Source organism: Sarcophilus harrisii, chromosome 4 (genome assembly GCF_902635505.1).
Source record: "Sarcophilus harrisii chromosome 4, mSarHar1.11, whole genome shotgun sequence".
Taxonomy (NCBI): Eukaryota; Metazoa; Chordata; class Mammalia; order Dasyuromorphia; family Dasyuridae; genus Sarcophilus; species Sarcophilus harrisii.
Genome location: NC_045429.1, coordinates 140,008,297 through 140,025,098, shown reverse-complemented (window position 1 = coordinate 140,025,098; position 16,802 = coordinate 140,008,297). Strand labels below are relative to the sequence as shown.

Genomic DNA, 16,802 nt, shown 5'->3' with positions numbered 1-16,802 from the left:
GTTACACATAATAAAGGTTAATAAATGACTGTTGAATTGAATTGAATTTAAAGAATATAAGAAGTATTCTGATAACTTGATGCCGATTTTACTTACAAAGGATGATAACTTAAAAATAGTCACCTAGAATACTAGAAACATCTGGCTTAATGTTTTATTAATAACTAACAAACAGCATTTTAAAGTTTGCAAAGCTCTTTTCATGTTATGTAGTTTGTTTATAGTCCTTTTTCAATAAGGATGAAGTATTTGTTCTATTTAACCATTTGCAGAGACCAATTGTACAGTGTCAATCACTTTACATTGGTCAAACAGAAAACCAAGCATACCTTCAGGATCTAGGAGTCTTGGGATTCCTAATTCTGTTTCAGCAATAGTGAAGGCTTCTTCCAAATTTTCCCTGTTAGGTCTTCCTTTCACTTTCTCCAAGTCCACTAATTCTGGCCGAATAGCATGAATAACAGAATGAAATGCCATCCCACTTCTCCAACTTCGTCCAAAATCTTTTACTTCAATCCCAACCTGCCTTGATATGTTTAAATAAAAAAAAGAAGAAGAAGAAAGAAGGGGAAAATAACAGAAAAGAAGGAGAAGGGAAAGGAAAGCAAGTGGAGGAAAGGAGAAGGAAAAGGAAAAGAGAACAAAAAAAAGTGTATAGAAAAAAGAAGACAAGACAAAATGTGTTGGTCCATGCAAATAACAAGGAAGCATTTTGAACAACAGACAATAGTGAATACTGTTTCATGCAAGTACATTGTTATTTAATATATATTTTATGCAGATCAAATGATAGCTCTAGTTTAATAAATATTAAAGTGTAGAATTTTAGTTAAATTGGTTATTTTCCAAGACAATTAAAATCAATTTCCTGCATTTAGTTATGCATTATTTTATCTTCCATCACGTTAATTACAAGTTTAGGATTATATTTTCATAATCTCTGTTTTTATTTGCTTATTTGTTATCTTGAAGAAAAAGAAAAACTCAGTTAAAGAAAAGAAACTTGGATAAAGAAGTTAAGAAAAAAGGAATAGAAAGGAGTGGAAACAAAAATACTCCAATTTAGAATAAGTCCCTATTATATAATCTTCTTTGAAAGCAGTGTCTACTCATTATTCCCTGGATAAAGTTCCTAATATGAGCAAAAGCAAAATGTGACTATAAAATATCAGTACTAATATTTTAATAAGTATGATTGCTGCCTCCCCTTTTAAATTTATAATCATGGAAAGATATACATGATGTTTTCCTGCAATTTCATGAAACCTTTTCAACACTCCTCTTTCAGCACTGCCTTCAGAGACTATCACATTTTTTAAATCTCTTCAATGATTTTTATCATTTAAAGTTGATTTTGGCTTTTGGAAATAATAAAGAAAAAAAACTTACTTAGAATCTAAATCTATTGAGTAAAATAAAAGGTCTTTTTTGGTTTTTGTTTAAATTTTAAAAGTACATAACAATTAAATAATGTGACTAGTTCAGTTTCCTGGTGGTTCATAAACTTGCTCTGAAGGCCATTCCCAACAAAATGTTGAAAAATATTTTGAGCAATAGTACCATCACTGGAATAAGTCCTAAGCTAATGACCTGAAATTGATTTTAAAGAATCACACTACTTAGAGCAAATTCATTATGGTATGTTGGTCTATTTAAAAATTGATCTAGATATTATATAGATAAGTCTGACATATATGGGGTATAAGATTATTCTTCCTGAACTAGATCCTCTATTTCATTTTCACTGCAAGTCAAAATATGTGATGAGTACAATTGTTATAACAAGTTTGTTTCATAAATATGGTGTGTTATAATTGTCAAAACTGAAGTTGAAATAAAATGTGACTATCCCAATTTAAACAATGGTTAGCCAATGCATGCAAACAGCATTGAAATTATTTGGACTGAAAATATTTCTGCCTTCAAGGAATTTATTTATTAACTCTGCACATAAATAAAAGCTGTTTGCAATAAAGCAGAAGCATACCAGAATTATCTTTTCCTACAGTGTTTTGGTCCAAAATTTTAAGATTTATTGGGGTTTTTTTATACGTGTAGGGAATTATCCAATTTGTTAGTAATCTGAAGGCACAGTTTATTAGCCCATACTTCTAATGAAGAAGCAGAAGCTCAGTGTCATTTATGTGTTTATTCACTTTATTTAATCATTCATTAATGGATTTTCCATATATTTTCTGATTTAGCTGAATTGTGACAAATTAAAACTCTCAAATTGACCACTCTTTTAATTGTCCTATATTAACTCCCTGAAGTTCTGAGTTTGCTTAGTCTAGATAACAAACAGAAATGGATTCCTAGTTAAAATGTCTCATCTGGTAAGGTCTAGTATAGTATTAACTATGTTGGCATAGGCTTCAAGCCCCCAATTTAAATTCCAAAATACTCTAGAATGAGACTTCTGAGAAGAGCTTTAGCAAAGTCTGTTCAATATAAATCATAACATTTCCTCTGTGTTGCATTCCAAAAGGCAGGGAAGGCTATCTTGATGTTATTTTCGCTTTCTTTTTTTTTTTTTTTTAAGGAATTTAAGTTCTAAAAGTTTTTTTTATGAGATTTTACTTTTTTAAAAAATTCTCATGAAAAGATTTCTCTACATTTATATTTATATCATACTAGGACCCAGTTTCTTTTTTTTTTCTCTCTCTTTTTTTTTTTTTTTTATCATAGTAACTTTTTATTGACAGAATCCATGCCAGGGTAATTTTTTTACAACATTATCCCTTGCACTCACTTCTGTTCCAATTTTTCCCTCCCACCCTCTACCCCCTCCCCGAGATGGCAAGCAGTCCTATATATGTTGAATATGTAGGACCCAGTTTCTTAAACTGTGGTTCACAACCCTATGTGGGATCTCTGTAACTAAATATATGGCTGGCAAAATTATGATTTAATATAAATAAATATTTGATTTGTACACTTATTTTATGTACCTATATACCTCGGGTCATGTAAAAATTTCTTGAGCAAAAAGGGATTATGATTAAAGCCCTGGTTTAGGATTTAGTTTCTAGAACTGATATGAGTGAATATGTAATTACAGACTCATTTATATTTTCTTTGCTTAAATTATGTTTTATATATATTCTTCTTTTTAGTATTTCAACAAAGACTTTGGCTTTTTTCTACTACAATAGCAGTATTTATTTTGTGTGTGTGTCATGGTCATTTGGTGAAGCCTGTAGGCTCCTTCTAAGAATAACATTTTAAATACATAAAATAAAGTTTGTAGTATTACAAAGGAAACTAATTATGTTAGAATAGTTATAAAAATGCATTTTAAAACAAGTACACGGACCTCAGGCTCACAATTTCTACATTATATTAAAGCAGCATAAAATTGAGACTCTAGATACAAATTTCTCAAACCAGTCTTCCTTTCTTTTGTACCTGATATTTGTACATAATTTGTATGTGATAGCTATTTGTGTACGTCTCACCATCACCATCATTCCATAAGATTGTAAGCTCTTTTAGGGGAGAAATTGCATTTCATTTTTTCATTTTCCACGACCTAACCCAGTGTCTTGCACATAGTGGGCACTTAACAAATATTGTTGAATTTGAAGTTTTTTGGAATGGCCTGGTATTAGGACATATTTTAACATCATATTACTGTCGTTACTTTCAGATTTTTATAGAAACCATAATTTATCTCTACTGGTTTACTAATCGTTAAAGCAATTTGCCTTCTTCACAGACTTCCCATTCTATTTATAAATTTGATGTGACACATTTACAAAACAGCCACTTACTACAGTAATTCACTGTGATCAATAAGGCTTACATAACAGGCAATTCTAAAATGAAACATATCCCTTTGTTAGGATGATAAAATGAAAAATACTCAGTCCTCAAGTAACGGGAAAGATACACAGATTAGGTAGAAGAATGCTAACTTGACATCACAAATATATGGGAGTTGCAGGAATAACTTAGAGGTAATTACACATCATAACTTGCACATTACTGAAGCCTAACAAAATATGGGAAAGACAACAAAAAATGAAGAACTGCTCTAACAGCATTAAATTGAAGGTTGGTTTATCTCAAATGTTGACATTCTAGATGCTGATCTATTTACTTGGCATTTTTCATAATTTAATGCTGTATGAAGCAATGTACAGAGGCAACACTCTTGATTACATATACCATATTAGGACAAATTGGAAAACCATCACAAGACTGTGCAGGCATGGCAAGTATATTTCAATGTCCACTTACCAGGCCCTTCTGCTCCTCCTGCACAGTTAAGATTTAATATGTATATATTAGTAACAGCTAAATTATTATAAGATTGGCTGAAACATAAGGTTTTTTAAAATTAGAAACCACCTCAGAATATTCGTTTTAGAAATAATTTTATGTTAATATGTACTGCAAAAATGTTAGTTACCACAAAGTCCAGAAAATTCAATTTCCAATGACAACAAATTTTAAAATTAGACATAGCATATTGAAAAATAAATGTTCACATTCTTCTTTTATATAACTCATTTGAATTGACGCTCCCAAAACATTCTAAAAATGAAATTTGTTAATGTTCAAAATATCATGACATTATTCATCTAAAACTAGAAAGAACCTTAATTTTCATCTTGTCTAACTCCCTTATTTTATAAATGAAGAAAATGAAGCCAGGAAAGTTAACTAGCTTGCCTAAAACATGGAAGTAGGAAATCCCAGAGTCAGGATTCTAATTCCAGAATAAGTGATCTTTCCATAGAACCATATTGCACAAGTTCTAAGTAGAATGGGTATTTTAAGGAACATTTTTTAAAAACTTTAATTCATAGATATAGAAAAGAGGAATATCAACTACCACAAAATAAGGTAGAGGATGAGGCTGTTTTTTTTTTTTTAAATAATCTAAACAAAAATATCCATTCTACCTGAACCTGAAATATTCAGACAATGGAACCAAAAATGTTGTTTGATATTTTTCCCCTTGAGCTATTAGAATGTGCAACCAAATTCAATATTTGGTTTTATCGATAACCATTTTGGAATGTTTTTTTTTAAGTTCCAGGAGAACTTCAATCTATTATTTTTTTAGACATGCAGTCATGATATGCCTTCAAAACCTGATGGCAGTCAGTAAATCTTCAGCCCTAAAGATATAAATATGAGTTTTACAAAGAAATCTACAACCAAATTAACAAAAGAAATCAGAGGAAGAAAGAAAAATTCTAGTCACTGAAAACGATGTATGAAAAAGAAAAGAACCCAGTTTTTATTAAAAAGCTGAATTATAGATCATTTGCCTAAAAGGAAATGAATATATATCCTGAAGAGGAATTAGACAGTTGTAAAGCTATGAATTAATTCAGAAGAGATTAATTGTTAAGACAAAAATATCAGCCACAAGATATTTAAATATAAATAAAAGTCATAGTCTTTTATATCAATTAGGAAAGACATAAATTTTAATCCCTTTAATGGTTCTTATATAAGAAGTTTAAAGAATCAAGCTTAGATTTCTTATTAAACATTCCCCATTTTAATAACAAAACAAAGTGAGTGAGGAAAAAAGCCCCTCCAATATTTCTTGGAGCTGTTGCCTAACAAGGAAAAGAAAGGATCTCAGTAATTCATTCTGCTTCATCTACGATCAGAATCCAAATAAACAGAGGAAGTACTTACTTTGCTGCTGTGTACTGCACCCATTTTAATAAGGCCTTTTTAGCATTCCCTTGAACCTTGGTTACCACCTTCCTTTTGTTTGGTGGGCTGGCAGTTTCTGAGCTAAGGACACTGTCCATGGAAGATGTACTACTGGACAGGGACTGCAGCTGTGGAAGGTTACTTGTCAGCTCTTCAATCTGTTTGTCAATGAATAAAATCAGATACAACATAAATACTGGCACTGTAGTTCTTGTTGGACATTTAGCATTTGAGTGCTAAATGTGCTATTGATGAATTGTAAAAGAAATGTAATCAAGACCAGTTCTGATGGACCTGGCCATCCTCAGCAACGAGATCAACCAAATCATTTCCAAGGGAGCAGTAATGAACTGAACCAGCTACGCCCAGAGAAAGAACTCTGGGAGATGACTAAAAACCATTACATTGAATTCCCAATCCCTATATTTATGCCTACCTGCATTTTTGATTTCCTTCACAAGCTAATTGTACAATATTTCAGAGTCTGATTCTTTTTGTACAGCAAAATAACGGTTTGGTCATGTATACTTATTGTGTATCTAATTTATATTTTAATATATTTAACATCTACTGGTCATCCTGCCATCTGGGAGAGGGGGTGGGGGGTAAGAGGTGAAAAATTGGAACAAGAGGTTTGGCAATTGTTAATGCTGTAAAGTTACCCATGCATATAACCTGTAAATAAAAGGCTATTTATTAAAATAAATAAAAAAAAGAAAGAAATGTAATTAAATAGGATTTTCATTAAATGAAACAAACACAAAATACACTCATCACCATCTCATAAAAGTATGTTATCTGAAATGGTAAAGTATTATAAGAATATAGATTTTTAGAGCAGGAAGGCATTCTATGCACCAAATAATCCAATATACCTCCTTAAAAAAGCTAATAAAATGGAGGGCTACAAAAGTAAAGGAATCTATGCACTATCATTTAATTTAGCTGATGAAGTAGATTCTCTAGTTCCAAAGATCACCTGACAATATTTCTTATTCCTGATATTACTTTGTGCAGTTGTTTTTTAGAGTACAAATTATTGTTTAAATATGGAATTTATTATTCATGATATATATCACTGGTGTTTCCTTGCTCTTGAAAAGTTTAGTTTATAAGTGAAATATGTAAAAAAAAAATTATAGCCAGGTTATCTTGCCTCAAATGTGCATATGAGATATGAACAAAGTAATCTTATATTCATTCTTTTTGACTGAATATTGTTGTTGGTGCAGTGTTTTGAGGTAAAATGTTGAATTATTTCCTCTCTTCCACATTTATAAGAGTTCCAGTAACTAGTTAAGTGATAATCTCCTTTGAAGAGAGTTATTTTTTTAAAAAAGTTATTCTCTATTTGTTGCCTTATCTGGCCTCCACTCCCACTTTCCCACCTCCAGTTGTAGCCTTCTTTCTGTAAGATTTAAACCTTGAGCCAGGATAACCCTTATTCAATTTTGCTTCCTGTCCCTTTTACAACTCTTAGTTTGGGGGTCTTGTGCCAGTATACAATTGGATGTAGGCAGAGTATTGGAAGGTGAACATTATTGTCTCAGTTGTGGCAATTTTATTCTTCCATTCTAGGTTATGTTTCTGCTAATTTAGTTCTCAACTCACAGTAGTAGAAATGCAAAACTATTGCTTCAGCATTTGATAATATAGTAAAATAGTAATGATGTTCTATCTTCATACCTGAAAATACAAAATAATGGTCCAAACCAAGCCAAGGACAATAGAAGGTCGGCCATCAGCTATGTCAGTGGAGTTTATGTTCACTAGTTTAATCTGTTTTAATAAATTAAAAAAGTATATTTGATTAGGACAACACATATTTTAATTATTGGGATAATCATCTAGATCTTATCAGATAACATTGAAATTTAAACATGCCTGTGTAATAGAACACAAATGTGTGTTGAACCCAAAAAAACATTCAAGTAGACAATCTTTGCTGAATTTTCTGTGACATTCATTAGGTGCATTACAAAAAAAATTTTAGTTTTTCAGCATCAAGTATTGGTTAATACTTGCTTTACTTAATGGTGAAAAAAAATGCAACATCATGCAAAGAATTACCAATAAAATCTCAGACAGAGAAAATGTAACTCTCTTTGATTGCTGGCTGGAACCCAAGAACATGGTAAGTGGTTTAAAATGATGCACTTACTTGGGAGTCAGAAATATGTAACTTAGGTTCTTTTTACCTATAAGAAATCAGGAATTAAAAGTTCTACAAAAACTTGTACTAACCGGTGATCCTCTGTACATGGACTGACATGGAAAACAAAGGAAAAAGATGACATACATATTATAAAAAAAAGTAGCATTAACTGGTAAAAGGGAAAGATAGCTAATTATTATAGAAAATAATCTGTAATGTGGAATTTTTTATTTAGTTGGTTTAACACATTAATTTTAGAATGGGGCCTTACAAGAAAAACAAGAAAAAAATCAGAGAAATTATTTTAATCCATTAGAGTTTTGAGATAGATTTTACATTCATGTAGCCCAGCCCAGTGATTTTAACTCCAAGTTGTTATTTTTTTAAAGGAGTTGTAGTGAACTGCAAACTTAATGAGTGAGCAATGGGATGTGGCAGCTAAAATTGGTATGATAATCTAAGGGTCCATTAAGAGGGCTAGACATAACTTCCAGGAATGAGAAGGCGATAATTCCACTATACTCTGCTTTGCCAGAATTTATATGGAGTATCATCTTCATATCTGGCCACCATGATTTGAGAAGGACGTTAATAAACTGGGTAGTATCCAAAGGATCCAACCAAGATGGTAAGAGACTTCAAATTCACAACACACAGGGATTGGTTGAAAGAATTTGGCATGTTTAGCCTAAGGGGAAAAAAAATAACTGGGCAACCTAGCTCTCTTTAAGTATGTGGAAGACTGCCATTTGGAAGAAAAATTAGGCTTGTTTTCTTTGGATCCAGAGGGAAAAACCAGAAGCAGAGAAGAAGTTGCAAGGAGGCCAAATTGCACAGGATGTCAGAAAAAAATAAATAAACTTCTTTGTAATATTAACTGCCCAGAAGTGGAAAAGGGTACCTCCAAAAGAGGTTCACTTTTCTTGAAGGTATTCAAGCACAAGCTGAATGACTATTTGTCAGAGATATTATGGTGAGGATTTCTTTCACATGGGGGTTAGGCTAGATTGTTCCTGAGATCCTTTCTAACTTGCAGATCCTATGATTATGATGTTTAAGTCATTCCAAGGGTATCTATTTTCTCCATGAATCTTAAGGCATGAGATTCTCAATCTCCTTTGGCCATTTATTTGCATGTTTCACTATTCTAGTGATTAAAAAGATTTTCCTTCTATCCACCTAAAATCCCATCAGTTTCATTTAAGCCCTCTTCTTTCTCTGGCTCTGGTTTTAAACAATCAAAAGTATTTATTGAATATATAGACTAATTGCTCAGTAAATGTTTTAATTTGTATACATATACATATAGATATGTCTAAAACATTTACCGAGCAATTATTCTGCATGTTTTATATATAAATGTATATATATGTATACACACACACACACACACACACACACACAATTAGAAACATTCAGATCAAGCCTTCAAATGTTTAGAAACACAAATTGTTTCCCTTTCATCTTTTAGACAAAAGTTTCTTGATTCTAAATGATGATTTTTTTTTCTTGGGCACAAACTGGAAAACGAGAAATATGGCAAACCCTAAATACTTTGAACAAATGCTAAAGCAACAATCCTGATTGCTGAACAATTGCTGAACAATTCTGATGGCTTCAACCATTCCTCATAGTACCAACTTTCAATCATTTTAATAATATTGATTGACCTCTAATCATTCTACAACTTCACTTTTCAAATCATTTTTAATGGACACTGAAATCATTTCAATAAGTATTTGATCATTGCAGAAAACAAAGGAATATTTAATCCTTGTCCTTTTATTTTATCTTCCTTATTAATTGTTTGCAGTATCAAGTTGTTTTTTTCCAATGCCATCCCCCTTCCCTACATCTGAATTACATTAATAACTCACAATAAGATTCTAATCACTTGATGACTACTGATCTCCCGAAGTGCCTTAGCTGTTCTAAATTCAAAGGAAAAAAAAATCTATCTGATTTGTATTTTGCTCTCCTCAGAGTAGCTTTCTTTCATTTCTTGTTTTTATGGCTTTGCAGAATAGAAGAAAGTGTAAAACTGTTGCCAGCTGAGGCCCTAAATACGATACTTTATATTGATAGTAAAATGCAAAAACAAAAGAGAAAAAAAAATTATGCCTCCAGAATTAATGAAAAATGACCTACATTTCAGTGAAAGAAAAAAAAAATAAAATGTTTTCTTTTATTCCTAAGAATTGCTTTGCGAAAATGTACATTGTGAATATTGATTTTTCTGGCAAAGGAGAGAATATTCCTCAAAGGTACAGGCAATAGTTTCACAAGTCAATGGTATAAAAATTATCTACATCATCAATAACCTTATAAAGTAACTAATGATGGTATTACAAAATTTGGAGCTAGAAATGGCAGTTTAATCCCTTCTTAGTACATAAATAAGAAAAGTAAGGATTAGAGATCTTAATCAATCAACTACACCAAGGTGACACAAGTGGTTAAGCAGAAAAGATATATTCAGTCAGCTATTCTAACTCCTAATTCAGTGGTCCTTTTATTTCACAGTAACTCAGAATATTTATGTTATAGCACCACATGGTTTGTTTAGCTTAAAGAAAGCATAGATCCATGGAGGGGGCCATGAACTGGTGAAGTGGTTTGAGAATGTGTGGAAGGAGGAGAGCAGTGACCAACATTGCCCCAAAATTATTTTCTCCTTTTGTAGTCTTTATATCACAGAGAGTTAGATGAATCAAAGAATTGCACAATCACCTCAACAGCCATCTAGGCCAACCCATACATGAAAAGAATCTCCACTATGATGAGCCCAATAAATGATTGTCCTACCTCTGCTTGAAAACCTTCAAGTAAAAGGAGTCTATCATCTCTAAAGACAACCCATTCCTTGACAATATTCCATTAAGTTTTTCCTGATATTATACTCACATTGACCATTACATATTCCACTCAGCCTCTGGCTAAGCTTTCTTGACCCAAGGGGAAAAAAATCTCATTAGTCCTTGACATGACAGCCTTTCCAATATTTGAAGGCAGCTATCACATTTCCCTTCCCACTCCAGTTTTACATCAATGCCAAGCATGCTCAGCTACTTTAAACAATCCTCATATAAAATATCTTATTAATGGAGACTGAATTACTATCATTGAAGTAAGCCTAATGGCTTTTGAAGTAACCATCTATACAAGTATTTTTGTATATTTGCATAATGGCATATTTTAGCAAGTACAAAAAAATTTCATTGATTATTTTATTTGGCTCTAAATTGGGGAAACCAAAAATATGTGATGATCCTTCAATAACAAGCTCAGTATTTACCATGATTTTCACAATTATCATTTTGTTATTTGGATTGGATAGAGGTTTCTTATAGTACCTTTCATTTCTAATAATTTTAAATGTCAATTTATGATAAATTGAGATTTTTTGATTCCTAATGCCCCAATATAAACCAAATTCAAAAAAGCAGCAGTAAAACAAACAACACTAATGGTTTCTTTCCCCATTACCTACTTACCCTCCTTCCTTCCAGAAACTTCAGTGCCGTGCCAATATTAGCCACTGAGTGAATCCTTTTCATGTGCCGTCCCTGCTCACATGGCTGAAAAAAGAATACAAATTTAAAGATAACAATCTACTATTATTTTGCTTTCTCATTCTCCTTTATGATTATAGAATTTTAACAAGATGTTTTTGTTGTTGTTGTTGTTTAGTTATTTAAGGTGTGCCTGACTTTTTGCAAACCCATTTGAGGTTTTCTTGGCAGAGATGATGGAGTAGCTTGCCTTTTCCTTCTCCAGCTCATCTTACAGATGAAGAACTAGACCAAACAGGGCTGTGACTGCCTCAATGAGGGTAGTCATTAGAGGCCAAGTATAATGAAGAAAGGAAGACAAATCTGCCTCTGACATTTAATGGGTTATATGGCATTCTGTCATTGATTCAAGCCCTGAGTTGTAAAGCAAGTGCTGTTCTAAACTAATACAGGGAAACTTCTCACTAGGGAATCCCTATGTCAATGAAATTGCAGGTGTAATTCAAACAAATTAATGGAAATTTAAAAAACATTCTTTAGAAATCCAGAAACCTAATGTCAAACTTATTCATCTTATGTTCATTTATAAGTGAGAAAAGATAATTATCAATCTAAAGGGGAGGGGAGGTTTCTTGGACTAGTAAATAGAAAAGGCAATTAGATTTCATGAAGCACTGAGAAAATATAATGTTAAAAACATCAATAAAAATGGAAATTTCTTTCAAAAGTTGTAGACAAATCCACAGATGACAAATCTATAATGAGTTATTAAAAAGAACTAGGATGATGACATATATATATATATATATATCATATTGCATCACAACTGAGGTCAAGAATAAACATGTCTTTCCATAATATATTCCCTGGTGCTGCTGTCAGATAAAGAACATTGGCATGAATAACTAATGGGGCTGACCCAATATAGTAATTCTTATGTTCTTATGTTCCTAAAATAGCTCTATCCTTCAGATAATTATGTAACACTTGAAAACATATAATTTTGGATACACAATGAAATTTTAATGTTTCTAATTAAAATGTCCTCCCTCATTGACTGGCCTGCAAAAAAGGGGAAAGCACATGGAAAAGATATTTTTATTCAGAGGTCAGCAGAGAGAGAATGGAAGGCAAAAGCACACATAAGCTTATTTATCTCTTACGGTAGTACTGTCCCCCTTTTGCCTTTAAGCTTACTATGTCTCAACAACTGTAAAAATTTATGGGAAGGATGGACTCCTAAAATGCACACAAATAAGAGTTAAAGCTTTACTGTGAAGTTTTATTTAAAATATTTTATTTAGTTCAATTTGGATTGAACTATTGGATCTTGAAATACAAAAAGAAAATTAACCTCTATTATTTTTCTATAAGAAATTATGAGCAGGCTGTTTTCAGAAAGGCCTTTAAAGACATGAACTGATGCTGAATGAAGTGAGCAGAATCAGAAGAACATTGTGCACAGTAAAAAAAAAAAAATGTGATGTTCAACTATGATGGACTTAGCTCTTCCCAACAATGAGGTGATTCAAGGCAATTCTTTAATTTGATCCTCCCAAAAAACTAAGAAATAGGTACTATTTTTATCATTTTTACAGCTGAGAAAACTGAGGTTAAAAGAAACCAAGTGGCTTGCCCAAAGTAACACAAATAGTAGGTATCTAAGGTAGGATTTTTAACTCAGCTCTTTCTGTTGATTTCCTATTTCACTATCTGTGTGTGTGTGTGTGTGTGTGTGTGTGTGTGTGTGTACATTCCCATCAAAGTAATTACAAGTTTAAGCAAGTACCTATGTTGTTCAATCAAAAAAAAAAATCTTTCTTTTCTATATTCTACATTTCAGCCAAACATACATCCTTGTTGTTCTTAGTCCAGTAACTACATCTCTTATCTCCAAACCTCGCACAGGCTGTCTTTCCATACCTGGAATGTAAGCCCGTTCTATCTCTTTGACACCTCTAGATCCTTTTGAGACTAAATTTAAGTGTCATGAAGAACAGACCTCTCAAGGAGAACAAAGCCAAGATGGCAGAGTAAAGGAAGCTATTTGCTTGATCTCTCCCCCACATCTCTTCAAATACCTTTAAATAATGAGTCTAAATAAGTTTTATAGCAGCAGAATCCACAAAAAGTGGAACAAAACAATTTTTCCCACTCAAGACACCTTAGTAGGTTGGCAAGAAAGATCTATTGCACTAGGGCTGAAGTGCAGTTCAGCACAGACTGTATCAGTATAGACTGGGCCCCAGCAAACCAGGAGCAGGGCCTTGGGTGAGTGAATCAACCGCAAGCATGAGAGTTTCCAGACCTCTCAGATCATAGACACCAAATATTAAAAGGTCAGCAGAAATGATCTGTCATACCCAGATGAGAATGGAGCACACTGGGGCAGGCCATAACAATACAGTCCCAGACCCAACAAACTAGGAAAAGACTTTGGGAGCCAGCATGAGCAGTGGCTATGTCCAGAGCTCTCAGCCTACAGATGGTAAGGGAGTCAAATAACTGCTCAGAAGGAGATTACAGGGTATTCTTTGCTAGCACTGGGCAGCACTGTTGTTTTGCCCATACTCAGATCCTAAGTGTAGTACTGGGTGGAAGTCCCAGGGCAAGAAGGAGCACTAGCACACCAGACTTTGTAGCCATAGTGGAGTAAGAACCATTCTTATAGTTCTAAGACAGAATAGAGTGCTTATGGTAGCTCACAGACCAGAGCAGAGGCCAGGAAAGTAATAAACACATCTCTCCTTAGATCATACCACCTTGTAAGAATTGAAGGCTCATATGTTCCTAGAAGTAGCTCTGAAAATAACTGCATAAAACCCATCAAGCTTGGGAAAGTGTATTTTCCACTCTGAAAGTAGAGCCCTACTATAAAAAATGAGTTAAAATACAAATAATAGTCTGGGGAAATGAGCAAACCACAGAAAAAAAATTCTGAATATAGAAAGTTACTATGGTACAAGCAAAGTCAAAACACACACTCAGAAGATAACAAAGTCAAAGCTCCTAAATCCTAAGCCTCCAAGAAAAATAAGAGTTGTTCTCAGGACATGAAAGAACTCAGAAAAGATTTTGAAAATCAATTGGGAGAGATAGAGAAAAACATGGGAAGAGAAATGAGAGTGATGCATGAAAATCATAAAAAGCAAGTCAACAGCTTAGTAAAGGAAGAACAAAACAAAACAAAAATACTAAAGAAAACAATATCTTCAAAATAGACCAGGCCAAATGGTAAAAGAAGCACAGAAAGACAATAAGGGGAAAGATATAATTTAAGAAGAGCTTAAAAAGCAGAACTGGCCAACTGGAAAGAGAGGTACAAAAATTCACATAAGAAAATAACTCTTTAAAAGCTGAACACCACAAATGTAAAAGAAGATACAAAAAATTCTCTGAGGAAAATAATTCCTTAATAATTAGAATTGAGCAAATGAAAGCCAATGACTTTATGAGAAATAAAGAAAATGTTAAAATCAAAAGAATGAACAAATAGAAGATAATGTAAAATATCTCATTGGAAAAACAATTGATCTGGAAAATAGTTCCAGGAGAAATAACTTGGAAATTATTGGACCATAACATAAAATCCATGATCAAAAAAAGAACATAGACATCATCTTTCAAAAATTGTTAAGCAAAACTGCCCTGATATTTTAGAACAAGAGGATAAAATAGAAATAGATAGGATCTACTGATTACTTCTGAAAAATATCCCAAAATGAAAACCCCCAGGAACATGATAACCAAATTTCAAAACTCCCAAATAAGGAGAAAATAGTGTAAGTAGACAGAAAGTAACAATTCAAATATTGTAGAGTCATTCAGGACAGCAAAAGATTTAGCACTTTTTACATTAAAGGAACAGAATCCTTGGAATTTGGTATTCTGAAGGGAAAAGGAGGTAGGATTACAACCAAAGATCATCTACTCATCAAAACTTAGTGTAATCATTTGCGGGGAAAGAGGGGAGTGGTGTAAAAGAATGGACTGTCAATAATAAAGACCTTTCATTCTTGATGAAAAGACCAGAGCTGAACATAAATCTGACTTTCAAGTACAAGACTCAGGAGGAATAAAATGGTAACAGGAAAGGGAAATTATAAGGTACTTAATAAGATTAAGCTGTTTACATTCTTACATGAGAAGATATTTATAATTCATAAGAACTTTCTTATTATTAGGGTAGTTAGAAGGAGTATAATATAGATACAGGACATAGGTGTTAATTGAATTGGAAGGGATGGCATCTAAAAAAGTAAAATTATGGGCTGAGAATTGGCATATACTGGGAGAAAGGGAAAGGGTGAGGCAGAATGGAGTAAATTATCACACAAAAGAATCAATAAAAAGTTTTTATAGTGAAAGGAAAGCATGAGAGGTAAGGAGGAGTGAGTGAACCTTATTTCCCTTGGAATAGACTCAAAGATGACATAACTTACACAGTCAATTGGGTATAGAAATCTATTTTACCCACAAGAAAGAAGGAAGGGAAAGGGGAAAAAAAAGGACTAGTGGTAATAGAAGGAACAGAAGATTTGGGAAGGGAGTAGTCAAAAGCAAAACTCTTTTGAGGAGGAACAGGGTAAAAGTAGAGAGAGCATGGAAATGGGAGAAATAAAGTTGGCAAGAGCAATTTTGAAAAAGAAATTGAAGGAAGTTTCTCTAATAAAGACATTTCTCAAACACATAGAAAAGTGAGTCAAATTTGTAAGAATAAGAACCATTCCCCAGTTGATAAATGACCAAAAGATATGAACATTCTGAAGAAATAATCATAACTGTCTATCATCATATGGTGAAATACTCTAACTCACTGTTGATTGGAGAGATGCAAATTTAAAAAATTCTGAGGTACTTCTGTTTCATACTTATTAGGCTAACTAATAAGTCAGGAAAAAGAAAATGACAAATGATGGCGGGGATATGGAAAAGGTGAGACATCAATGCATTGTTGGTGGAATTGTGAAGTGATTCAGCCATTCCATGGAGCAGTTGGAACTATTACCAAAGAACTAAAAAAAAAAAAACGTATGCCCTTTGAATTAGCAAGATCATTAGTAGGTCTGTATCCCTAAAGGGATAAAATACAAAAAAAAAAAATATATATATATATATATATAAAGTTCTTTTCTGGGGGCAAAAAATTGAAAATTGAACAGATCCCCATCAATTAAGGAATGATTGAACAAATTGTGATATGTGATTATGATCAAATATTGTTGTCTTATAAGAAATGACCATTAGGATTCACTCAGAAAATTCTAAATAAAAAAAAACTTTTTAAAAAAAGATAATTATTAATAATAATAAAAAAGAATAGTCCTTTCCTGATTCTGTATGTTGTTAGTGCTTCTTTCCCAAAAATTAGAAATAGGACTATAAACTGGATCCATGATCTTCTTAATTACAGAGCTCCTCATGAACTTTCTCTACAATTCCATGGCATCTTC

At 32.6% G+C, this 16,802-nt stretch overlaps 1 protein-coding gene across 21 annotated transcripts in view; it reads right to left on the bottom strand.

Annotated features, from left to right (window-relative positions):
- SYNE1 (spectrin repeat containing nuclear envelope protein 1) overlaps positions 1 to 16,802 on the bottom strand; it is a 567,155-nt gene that overhangs the window by 407,483 nt on the left and 142,870 nt on the right. For 15 of the 21 annotated variants that reach the window (XM_031937596.1, XM_031937595.1, XM_031937611.1 and 12 more), the window contains 6 exons: positions 11,332 to 11,415; positions 7,927 to 7,947; positions 7,369 to 7,461; positions 5,662 to 5,840; positions 4,243 to 4,260; positions 330 to 526 (listed from right to left, as the gene is read on the bottom strand). In XM_031937596.1, coding sequence (XP_031793456.1) covers positions 330 to 526; positions 4,243 to 4,260; positions 5,662 to 5,840; positions 7,369 to 7,461; positions 7,927 to 7,947; positions 11,332 to 11,415 — 592 coding nt within the window. The remainder of the gene's footprint in view (positions 1 to 329; positions 527 to 4,242; positions 4,261 to 5,661; positions 5,841 to 7,368; positions 7,462 to 7,926; positions 7,948 to 11,331; positions 11,416 to 16,802) is intronic. The other 6 variants (XM_031937602.1, XM_031937600.1, XM_023503290.2 and 3 more) reach the window with 4 other exon arrangements.